General features: G+C 48.4%; 1 protein-coding gene across 3 annotated transcripts in view; it reads right to left on the bottom strand.

The window, feature by feature from the left end:
• The window catches only part of CEP104 (centrosomal protein 104), a 39,579-nt gene that overhangs the window by 21,345 nt on the left and 6,209 nt on the right, over window positions 1-12,025 (bottom strand). For all 3 annotated transcript variants that reach the window (XM_023635917.2, XM_070254138.1, XM_070254150.1), the window contains exons 3-9: window positions 8,994-9,167; window positions 8,580-8,718; window positions 6,942-7,004; window positions 6,560-6,636; window positions 3,323-3,491; window positions 2,383-2,538; window positions 1,107-1,334 (exon numbers count right to left, since the gene is read on the bottom strand). In XM_023635917.2, coding sequence (XP_023491685.2) covers window positions 1,107-1,334; window positions 2,383-2,538; window positions 3,323-3,491; window positions 6,560-6,636; window positions 6,942-7,004; window positions 8,580-8,718; window positions 8,994-9,167 — 1,006 coding nt within the window. The remainder of the gene's footprint in view (window positions 1-1,106; window positions 1,335-2,382; window positions 2,539-3,322; window positions 3,492-6,559; window positions 6,637-6,941; window positions 7,005-8,579; window positions 8,719-8,993; window positions 9,168-12,025) is intronic.

Genomic DNA, 12,025 nt, shown 5'->3' with positions numbered 1-12,025 from the left:
TGCTAAAAAAGGAGAAATTAGAATATTTTTAAATTGAAGTATTAAATCTAACTTATAACAATGAAGTTAGAGACAAGATATTACCAGTGGGGCTGATGGTGACACTCAAAGATGTGCCAGGGAAAGCCGGCGGCATGAGTGCCGTGGAGGTTGCTGTGGCGCAGTGGTCCTTTCTATACTTCCTGGGCCTCTGGCTGCAGCAGACACTTGCCTGTGCCCACCTGGCATCCTTCCTTCCTCCTCAGAGTCCACTGGCCACATGGCCACGCCGTCAGCAGAAGCTCCAGGGAGGCCCTAACAAGCCAATGGACATGTTTCCCTCCTTTGTCCTTGTCATCACTTCAGAGATTGGCGTGTGGCTGATGCTGATCTAATAAGGGTAAACCTGGGACTCTTGCTTAGAATGGGACATGCTCTCTCCATCAGATGGGACAACGTACAGACCTGAAGCTGAGGGCTACATGACAGTTCCAGCGCTAGGGTGATTTGGAACCACGGAAAACAGAGTTGAGAGAGAGGAGGAAACCAGGCTTTGATGACACTGTTAAGCTACTGAATCAATCTGACCCTGAAACCCACATGATCTCTTAAGTTCCTTGTTACAAAAGCCTATAAAGCCCCCAGTTTGGACCAGGTTTTCTGCTACTTACAGCGTAGAAAGTTCTAATAGGTATAGCAACTATACATGACTTGTGCCGAGGTTCTACTGAGGCTAGCTCACGTTAGGCACTTTACAAATACTGTCTCATTTATTCCTAGAAACAATCCTTTAAGTAGATGACCATACATTTTTAGAGAGAATAAAGAAGAGGCTCGGAAGGACGAAGCGTGTCTTAGACCACTGGCTGACGGGGCAGAAGCAGCTGGGAGGCCTGGCACCTCTGCTCCAGAAGGGCCTCCCAGTGAGGAGGGACCACATGCTGGTTGCTTATGTCATCGTGTCCTGGCTTCGATGTTTACCTCCCTCTCCTGGAATGTGGGGCAGGAAGGGGTGTGGTGTTTTGTACCCCGATACATCCCAGCACTGGGAAAGCACCCACACAAGGCAGGTCCTCACTACATGCCTGCTGAATAAGCTGCACATAATCCGAAACTGAGTTACCTACATGGGTCCTGCGAGGAGGGTCTATGGTGGGCGGCGCCCAGTCCCCTGTGGGGTGCTGCGGAGAAATGTCCAGGGAATGTGACGAAGGCTTCTCCTGGGGGAAAGGGTCTGCAAACCGGTTTTCTGTCACCCTTTCTTCTTGTTGTGGTAGCGAGAGCGTTGCTGGCTGGTGGCGAGGACTGCCAGAGTGAACAAGGGGCTGGAGGGGCGAGTCAAAAGGCCTTCGCATCTGGGGAAAAAACAGGAGCTTTAATCCAGTGCCACTGCCACACCAGAGCCACCAGGTGAGCAAAAGAATAGGAGGCAGGGAGCGATAATCTACACTGAAGATGTCCTACGGTCCTGTCACGTCCTGCACCTGCCTCTCCATGTTCCTGTGTGGACTGCAGAAGCGACTGCACACCACAAGCACCAGTGTGATGGTGAGCCCTAGTGCATGGGGCACCACAGTGTGGGAGCACACCCAAGTGGACGTGTCAGCCGAGAAGTGGCAGGAAGCCCCTGGGCTGGACCCAAAATAGACTGTGTTCAGAACCCAGCACTGCCATTTGCTCTGTGTCTGCAAAGCAGGTGATTTTCTGTCAAGTAAGCAGCACAGCTGACGTGGCAGCTCTCGTGCCCTGGGCGTGCTGGCCAGTGCTTTAGAGGCAGCACCTCATTTAATGCTCACCATTTCTACCCCCGTTGTAAATGTGACGGGGAAACTGAGGCATAGAGTGGATGAGGAATTAATCCAAGATCACACAGCTGGAACGGTGGGGCCAGGATTTGAGCCCAGGCAGTCCAGCTTGAGTCTGCACTCTCAGCCACTCCTCTCTGTGGCTCTGGGCCTCAGTTTCCTAATCTGTAATGTGGGATCCTTACAACCTGCCCCTGTGGCTTCTAAAGATCAGAGGCAGAGCACCTCCCACGAAACACATTCTCAACAAGCTGCAGCTGTCAGGATTACGCTCTCACAGCGCCCCTGGGGGTCCACGGGGCAGGGCTGTCATCAATGCGTTTTACGAATGAGGAAACCGAGAGCCAGGGAGATGAAGGGACTCACTGGGATCTCCCCGGCCCGACTCTCCCTTCCTCCTCTCCTGTGGATCTGCCTGCTCCAGCACGTTACCGTGAAAGCCCACCTGCCACAGGGACGCAGGAGCTGAGTGACCTACAAGCTGTCGCCTGAGCACGACGAAGCCTTTCCGCTCTATGAACACACACTCGTGAACTCCACCACTGCACTCTCCGGAGGCTTCTGTCTGTCCACGCTGGACGCAGCCCTGGGCACCTACCAGCTCGGCGTCCGCGAGGCTGTGCAGCTCCAGCTGCTCGTACACCTTGGCGCGGTACTGCTCCATCTGCTGCTTCTTCTCCTTGGCGAGGTCGTAGTCCTCCTTCTCCACCGCGCAGCGCTTCTCCACCTCGTACCTTCCGAGGCGCTCGCCGACCTGAAGCACAGCGCGTTTGCTTTCTGTCTCAGACACGGTCAGTTCACCTCAGGGGCAAAGATAATCTCTAGGGTGACGCCTAAACGACAGTGGCAAGGGCCATCTACAGATGTGGTGGGGAGGAGGGAAGGACACAGGAGAACCAAGGGGCCACACCACATTCGCCTGCAAAGGTTGTGCTGCCTGTCACTGCAGCAGCTCCAAGAAGCCCGAGTTCATGGTGATTTTAAAACATCTCTTACATTTTTCTACCATCTTATGATAGCAACACGGCACCTGAGGATGATGTCTGAGGGGAGTCTGAAGAGGCACAGAATATGCTTTCACTCATGTTTTTAAAATTTATTTTTTTAAATAATTTTTGTTTTTTGGGAAGATTAGCCCTGAGCTAACATCTGCCACCAATCCTCCTCTTTTTGCTGAGGAAGACTGGCCCTGAGCTAAAATCTGTGCCCATCTTCCTCTACTTTATAGGTGGGATGCCTGCCACAGTATGGCTTGACAAGTGGTGTGTAGGTCCACACCTGGGATCTGAATCGGCAAACCCTAGGCCACCGAAGCGGAATGTGCAAACTTAACCGCTGTGCCACTGGGGCCGGCCCCCTCACTTACATTTTTATTGCGCCTTGTCTGCCCATTGCTTCATTTTGCTTGGATCTCTGAACCACATTGACTCCCGCAGCTTCTAGTAAGCTGCTCGTTTGTTTTAACATATGTACTATGGTAATTAACAGAAAACGTATCACAGGCAGGAAAGAAAAACGGTTTTCTCCAGAAGCCATACCTTTTGCAAATCAGCAATAGCTTGTTTCAGTTTCTTGGCGTAGTCATAGCGCTCCTTTTGGACAGCTTCACGTTTTCTTTCATCTAATTTGCGTATTATCTGTGCAACTTCTGGATCTTGGTACATATCGAAAGCTAAGTCATCCAGTGGAGAAATATAGTCAGACTTCCTAAAGGAAAGAAGCGAGTAACTGAGAGCCAGTTTCAATCCACATGATAGCACAGTGGTGGGGAGCCCTCCAGGCTCAGTGCTGAAGATCCACCAACGGTCGTGAAGATGACACCCCCCCACGGCCGCTCCCAGAGGGTTTCCTCCCTGAGAAGATGGAGTCTCAGAGAACTCAGGAACAGGCTTCAGGTCACACAGCTCTGAAGTGCAAGTGAGTCTTTCTGACACCACAGCTTATGCTCCTGACCATTAATCAGACTGCACTTTGAGGCTTCTGAGCCTCTGCTGCATTCATTCATTCACTCATTCAGTAAGTACTCAGAATGCAGACTCTGCACCAGGCTCTGTTCTAGGCACAGAAGACAGGACAGTGCATGTGGACCGTTTGTAGATGGGGAAAACCAAAACCAAAGCCCGTGGATGACCAGGCCCCATTCCCTGAGAGTCTGACTTGGTGGCGCCAAGTGGCGCCCAGGCATCCATGTTTCATACCAGCCCCCCAGTGATTGTGATGAACACTAAAGACAGAGAATTGCTACTAGGGGCTTTTACCTCTGAGTGTCAGACTGTGTGCCATCACCATCAAGTCCTGTAGGAGACCAGAAAAATTCTTCCAGGAATAAATGACCTTTTTAGTTACCTGAATAACCCATTTCTGATTAGTATCACCTCTATTCTTTCTTTTAAATTCTATAGTAGGCTAGTGGCTTTCTTTTGGGTCTAACATTTAGAACAATAATGCCAGTCTAACTACTCAACAAAAGTAGAGAACAAGTTTCGAAGGCTCCCAGCCTGCTGTCATGAAATAAGCTAGTCGTTAACTTTGATTTGGATATCTTTATATATAGGTAAACTTCAATTAAAATGTTATTTGTCATAAAAAATTTGGTCGTATAATAATAAATTTAAACAGGGCACAGGACTACATCACCTTTCAAAACGCCCCGGTGTCCCCAACACTTCCCCACTCCTTCAGTTCAGGCAGTTTGCTCACAGCACAGCACCAGGCTGGGGGCCGGGAGGCGCAGGCAGCTGTGAACAGTATCAACTCATCTCAGTGGTGACTACTGCAGTGCGTTTCGATGTCTCTACAAGGTCACTATAGCCATTTTTATCTAAATACATGTTACACTCTTAAGTGTAAGTCGCTTTGCCTTGAAGTCCTAGAGATGAAAACAAAGACTTCATTTTATTATTAATCCCTCAAAGGAAAAAACGATGTCAGGACTCCAGGGCCATGAGCAGCGTCAGGCACCAGGCTCGCCACTTGACACAGAAGGCCCCCTAGCGGTAACCAGTGGACTCCTGCCTAGGACTGCTCAGCTCTCGGTGCACAGCCTTTTCACAGACCTCGCCTCACCTGCAGAAAAACCCAGCGGGATGAGGCAAGACAGGCGCACTGCAGTCTCCTGTCCCCACTGGCTAACCTGACAAAGAACTGATTTAATCAGAATCAAAATAACCCAAAGACCTTCCATGGGAGATACTGAAACCACCCAGTGAGTGTGGCTGTCCCTGTTCTCCTGGCTCGAGCTTCACTGAGCCACGGGTCAGGGGACAGGAGGGGAGAGACAGAGCGGCCCCAGGTTTCCAACCCTGCCCAGAAGGCAGGGAGGGTGCTGCTGCCACTCCCTGAGGCACAGGCAGGGTCTGAGGCGGAGACTGAGGAGCTGGTGTAGGCACGATGTCACTTTTCTCACTAGTTGCTATACCCATTCTAAGAACAGCTTGCACTTTCTAAGCCCTCCACACTCACAACCACGCTGTGACCGCCTGGTCTGCCTCAGCTGAGTCCTCGTGAAGCTCAGGCCGCAGGGGCCGGGGCGGCCTCCGCAGGAAGCAGGGCTCCCTGTCCTCACTGTCCACTGGTGCACATACCTGGCAGAGCCAATGGCCCCCCCAGCAAGCGCTTGGGACATATGGAGAATCTACTCCATATTTTATGCAAACTGAAGAGCCTGGCTTAAGTGTTAATTACTTTGTGTCAGAAGTTTGGACTATATGCAAGTGACCAACCAAAAGCTGTGGACAAACTCCAAATGTCGATTAAAATCTAAGTGTTTTATCTTTTCTTTATCAGGCAGCTGCTGTCAGAAGGGGAGCTGGGTATTGCTTTTTAGGCTGGGAACCTCTGGAATGGGGACCCCTTGCTTTGATAAAGAGTGGGCACGTGGCAAGGGCGCCGAAGGAGCTCTCTGTCCCAAAAGGCGCCCAGGGAACAGAGAGGGTAAGAAGGACCATGTGAACCAGCGCTCCTCAGCTCGCCCTCCGCTCTGGACCTACCAAGAGTGCTTATACTGCTAAACAAGAGGCAGTAAAAGAAATACGTAAATAAAATTGTTAATGTGAAGAATGTAAAGAGGAATTGGTAAAAATGGTACTTATAAAAACTGATATAGGTATTTCTCACTCCCTTAAAGAATAAAGTTTTTTTTTTTTTGGAGGAAGATTAGCCCTCAGCTAACTACTGCCAGTCCTCCTCTTTTTGCTGAGGAAGCCTGGCTCTGAGCTAACATCCGTGCCCATCTTCGTCTAGTTTATACGTGGGATGCCTACCACAGTATGGTTGCCAAGCAATGCCATGTCTGCACCCGGGATCCGAACCAGCGAACCCCGGGCCGCCGAAAAGCGGAACGTGCGAACTTAACCGCTGTGCCACCGGGCCGGCCCCCAAGAATAAAGTTTTAAAGCAGACATAAGATGAAATCTTTAGTAACCGATAATTTGGGTCAATTAATACCTTTAATTATTACCTATAAATTTCCCTTTGCCAATAACATATCAAAAGATGGCTGACGGATCTTTTATCCAAATGCATTTTAGGAACTTTCTCGTAATACCTGAACACACGAGAACTGAAGTCATCTGTGAAGGGCAATAAACGGAGATGTGCTAAATAAAACAGTGACCTTAATCTGTAAGTGTGCTGAAGACAATCCCATCAGTGGCTTACCCAGCCGTAAACCGAACGTAGAGGCCCTCAAGTCCAGAACCCTTTGGACATGACTCACGCTGCCGTGCCTTTAAGGGGTCAGTGAACTTTACTGACCCGGAGGAGAAGTTTCTTACCCAGCACAGCTTCCTTCCAGAGCTGGGTCCTCGGTGTTGTGCCCCAGGTAATGGTCAATCAGCTTCTCTCTAGAGGTCTTTGGGAGCAAAGAGTTCTGCTTAGTATCTCAGAGAAAAAAAGGAACAACACAAAACCTTAACTAAGAGCTGATGTGATATAAGGATGTCAGCAAGCTTCAGTGATCCTAGTCTTTTGGAGGGACAACTAAAATTCTTGAGTAAAACAAAGATTAATATGCTAGCTGCTAAAAATTATCTGATAGTTATTCACCAGAAAATTTTACAAAGATTTTTAAGATGGCACTTTTTGTGACATAAATAAATGATCCCCTCCTGTTAGAAATAAATTTTCTTCTTTAGGAATGAAGCTTCTCAAACTTACAATATTGCTGTCATCACTGAAATCTGCAGGGTCCCCAATGATATTTATTGCAACCAGAGCAACCTAAGAAAGAGTTAAATCAACAGAAATTAAGTATAAAATATTTGTGATGACTTACCTCCTTTATACCAAGCTGCTGACCTACACTGGCAACAAATAGGGTAACGTACATGAAAGCACATTAAATGGAAAATTTGTCATGCTAATGTAGAGAATTATTATTAATAATTTTTATAAATTACATAAGTTAATATTTTAATGCTGAACAAAATGGCTATTTTAATGTTTAAAGGATGTTAAAACGGTAATAGCTAAAAAACCTCCCAAGTTCTAACATAGCCTCGCATTGAACCATTCATTCAAGGTTAAATATGAGGTCACAGCTACATGATCTTGGTAAATTACACAACGAAATGAAAACCTCAATTAACACAGCTTGGTCTGCCGAAGTCAGGGATTCTCACCTGAGGGGCGGAGTCCCCTTCTCAGACCCTCCCTTCCTTGAGAACCACTAAGGAACCTAAGGAACCGGGATGTTGCTGGTGAACACAGCAGATGGGGTGGAGGAAGAAAAAGGTCAAGAATCATTCTCCAGTTTACTGTCACAGACTGCTGCAATGGCCCAAGCAGCGTAACTCGCTCTCAGAGCTCCTTCAGCTCACTGGTTGGTATAAGACTTTGATATGCTGGAATGGCTGCATTCCTCTCTCAGAGGGGAAGGGAGTACTGTAAATATTTGTGCTGATTAAAAGATTGCTTTGGGGCCGGCCCTATGGCTCAGTGGTTGGGGTCATGTGCTCCACTTGGGTGGCCCAGGGTTCGCTGGTTCGGATCCTCGGCGTGGACCTAGCACTGCTCATCAAGCCATGCTGAGGCGGCGTCCCATGTAGCAGAACCAGAAGGACCTACAACTACAATATACAACTATGTACTAGGGGGCTGTGGGGAGAAGAAGACAAAAAAAAGAGAAAAAAAAAGAAGATTGGCAACAGATGTTAGCTCAGGACCAATCTTTTAAAAAAAAAAAAAAGATTGCTTTGGACACACTTTTTTTCCATTGCACTAATCATGCCCCCAGAAAATGAACGGGAGGGAGGGGGCAGATGTGAAGAGCTGGGAGCCTGGAGCTGGAGAGATTCTGGATTGCATGCAACAGGAAACCACGTTCCCCATTCTACCATGGGATTGATCTTGTAAAGGTTTAGTGGGTTTATCTGGAACAGCACTGTCCAAGAGAAATATTATGCAAGCCACACATGCAATTAAGGTTCCTAGTAGATACAGCAAAAAAATTAAAAATAGATAAAATTTATTTTAATAATATATTTAAACCTAATATATCCAAAATATTATCATTTCTTTGTGTAACTGACTCTTCTTTGCGTACTGAGTCTTTGAAGTCCAGCGTCTAGCTGACGCGTGCAGCCCCCTGCACTTGGACTAGCTGTGCTCCCAGCGTGCCACGCCACAGGTGGCCAGCAGCTCCTGAGTGGACAGCACAGCTCCAGAGGAGCTCCACGTTCTCCATAAAGGAGACTGTCTTCAAGAAACTCTGGAAGTGCCTTTACTAAGAGGTACAGGACGACGCAATCCTGGAAGAGGTGGGGGCAGGCGAAGGCGGAGGCGCGTGAGTCTCACCTGATTATATACATTGTATTTGTTGACGTGGTTCTGGTGAAAAATCAGCTTAAGAAACTGGCCTACTGCATCCACATACACGGATTTTAGCTCCCGGGCCTTGCAGCCCGTCTTTTCGTTGTCACAGAGAGAGACATAGCTAGAAGAGAAGACGTAACCCAAGAACCATGTTGATATGCAAACATGCTGTCAATAAAACAGCCCCTCTTCTCCTACTGAACTCAATGTGTTTCAATAAAAGTTAGGTCTAGAATGAAAACCACCTAGGAAAAAAGCCCAGAAATCAAATTCTAATGAGCATTCTTCTTAAGACAAGTTCCGCAATGGCAAGGGGCAGTTCATTAGTTTTTAGTTGCTTTGAGGCAATTAGTCAGGTTAGGAGTGACCATGACAAATTTTAAATTTCATTCTTACCCAAGTCTTCGAAATCTCTCTGCTTGATACGGTACGAAATATTCAGGCAGGCTTTCACTGATGTAGAACTCAATTTTACTTGAGATCATATACTGGTGAGCAAGTAACTGGAGTTTTCTTATTCGACATCTCTCTACCATTTGAAGAACAATTTCTTGCGGAAACTGGCAAAATCTGAAAGCAAATACATTTTTGTTTTTTCTGCACGGTGACTGCAGAGGGTTTCCAGATGTCTGCATCCCACTCTTCCCCGTAATACGGTAGGTCTGTAGGAACTGAGGATACAAGAGGCCCATGATGCTAGTCCTGCTCTCTCCGGCTCTGCCAGTGGGAGCTGAAGCTCAGAGTTAAAATTTGATTTGATCTCCCTGCCACGCAACGTGAATCACACTTTTGGCAGCTAGTAAATGGTTTGAAATGAAACCTGAAGTTTATTATGGGATAAACATATCAGTCTTTTTTTTTTTCAGGAAGATTAGCCCTGAGCTAACTACCGCCAATCCTCCTCTTTTTGCTGAGGAAGCCTGGCCCTGAGCTAACATCCATGCCCATCTTCCTCTACTTTATATGTGGGATGCCTACTTCAGCATGGTGTGCCAAGCAGTGCCATGTCCGCACCTGGGATCTGAACCGGCGAACCCCGGGCTGCTGAGAAGCGGAACGTGCGAACTTAACCGCTGCGCCACTGGGCCCGGCCCCAAACATATCAGTCTTAATGGGCTGTACTAGTGGGCAAGACAGACCAAAGGACTTTCCGCAGGAACCTAAACTTCAGGAAAGGCACAGGCTTACGGAATCCTGAGTTATGAGTGAAAAGCAACAATGAGAGTTGAAGGAGTGCCGACCATATGCGCTCAGCAGTCTGGAAGAGAAGCCCACAACTGTCCACATGGGACTTCTAATTTTGCTTAGAAGCAATGCAGCATGTTAAAAACCTAAACGAGAACCGGGTAGAGAACCACAGTGTCAGCAAAGACCTCACACTGCAATATACGGTCATGACCGAGGCACTCGAGCACAATACTTAAAGACAGTATATGCTACATATGTTGAGCTGGCAAGCGCTGGGTTAATGCAACAGTGGGGCATCAGTGCACTTGGAGCAGCAGCATCGAGGGCACTGGAGCACTGAGGATGGGTCAGCTGAGAAAGGCCCTTCCACCAATAGCATCACTGCTCTCCGTGAGCTCGGAGCCCCTGCAAGTGTGCATTCCTGCCCACTGGCTCTGCCCGGCCCCTCTCATCACATCTCTTCCACCTCTCTTGCCAGCAGCCCCACCCTCCCCGCTCACCCAGCTGAACTGCACCAGAGGCAGCTGGTCCCAGCGCCGGACTCACCTGGCCTTTCTCTCTACCCGACCACTCCCACCAATAGACAAGCGCACTCTAGAAACCCTCCTGTGACCCTGCGCCCCTCTCCAGCTCTGGCCGCACTTCTTGGCTGCCCGCCTCAGCAAAGATCATGCAGGAGCCGTCTGCAGTCACCAGGGCAGCTTTCTCAAGCCCCCCTTTCCAAACCCTGCAGGCCGCTTCTGTCCCACACCTCCCTGTCACTCTTGTGAAGGCCACCACTGACCTCCATGATGCCAAGTGCAATGTGGGCTTCCTGGTCCTGACCTCACTTAGCCCACGTGACTGAGCCCACAGGACCACCCCCTCTTGGCTCTCCTCCTAGCTCAGGCCTCCCTCCCTTTGTCCAGCCTTCAGTGTGCCCCTGGGCTAGGTTCCAGGCCCCCTTCTCCATCTACACTCACCATGGCGGATCCTATCAGCCCCGTGCTTATCAAAGAACCCCAACTGAACATCGCCCTGAGTCCCATCCTGTAGTCTAGTTGGCGACTTGTCATTTCCATATAGGCATCTGAAAGACACCAGATGTGACACAGACAAAACAAACTCCTGACCCCAGCCGCCCCATCCTGCCCAGACCGACTAGTCTCCTCCTTCTGCAGCTTCTCCCACCTCAGCAGTGGCACTGCCACCCACCTAGTAGCCCACACCTATCCTTAAGCTTCTAAGAGAATGACTAGGCCTATCAGTGGTGAGGCCATCTGGGGCCTCCCCCCAGCTCACTGCTGAGTAATGAGCACCCAGCATCACAGGAGGCACGTGGTGAGCACCCCAACCCTCAGGGGACAGAACAAAAGAAGAGGGAAGAGTGTAGAAAGAAGCAGGCTGAATGGCTGCAACTCTGTGGAAAGCTTTATGTTTACCTCTGAGGGACGTACAAGGATGGACAGGGAGAGGGTGTGATGAGAAAGTGGGGCCGGTGGCCACGGATGGAATGGACTCTAATTCCGGGGGCACACTCGCCGGGTACCTCCTAACACCGAGTTCTCAAAATGCATAAGACAGGTGCCTTTGGGGCAGGAGGGCAGCTGGAAGCAGTGGGAAAGCAGGCAGCTCATGACACAGATGCTGTTCACCTTGATGGCAGTCAAGTGCTGCTTTGGACACTGAAAACATCAGAACTTGTGGTGAGATCTTCTAGACATAAGGACCCCTAGTAATCTATTATGAAAAAAAATCCTTTATTATTAAAAAAACCCTCCAAAGCCGTTCAAAGAAAACTGAGACAACTGACAAAATCTGGAAATTGTATACTTTTAAAAATCCTTCAAAAAAAGATTTAGGGGCTGGCCCCGTGGCCGAGTGGCTGAGTTCACATGCTCTGCTTCAGAGGCCCAGGGTCTCGCTGGTTCGAATCCTGGGCGTGGACATGGCACTGCTCGTCAGGCCATGCTGAGGTGGCATCCCACATGCCACAGCTAGAAGGACCCACAACTAAAAATACATAACTATGTACCAGAGGGCTTTGAGAGAAAAGGGAAAAAATAAAATCTAAAAAAAAAAAAAAGATTTAGCTACAAATGTAGCTTATAGTTTATAGATGAATCAAAAACATCTTTCAAGCTGATTATAAAATGAAACAATACATTTAAAAAGCCTAGTATGTATCTACCTTTTCAAGATAAAGTGATAGCTCTAGATTTCTTTTTGAATAAAAATAACTTGGCAATAAAAAAATTCAT

The sequence above is a fragment of the Equus caballus genome, chromosome 2 (genome assembly GCF_041296265.1).
Source record: "Equus caballus isolate H_3958 breed thoroughbred chromosome 2, TB-T2T, whole genome shotgun sequence".
In the NCBI taxonomy this organism is placed as follows: domain Eukaryota; kingdom Metazoa; phylum Chordata; class Mammalia; order Perissodactyla; family Equidae; genus Equus; species Equus caballus.
Note: the sequence above shows the minus strand (reverse complement) of the source record. Positions and strands in the feature narration are given on the sequence as shown.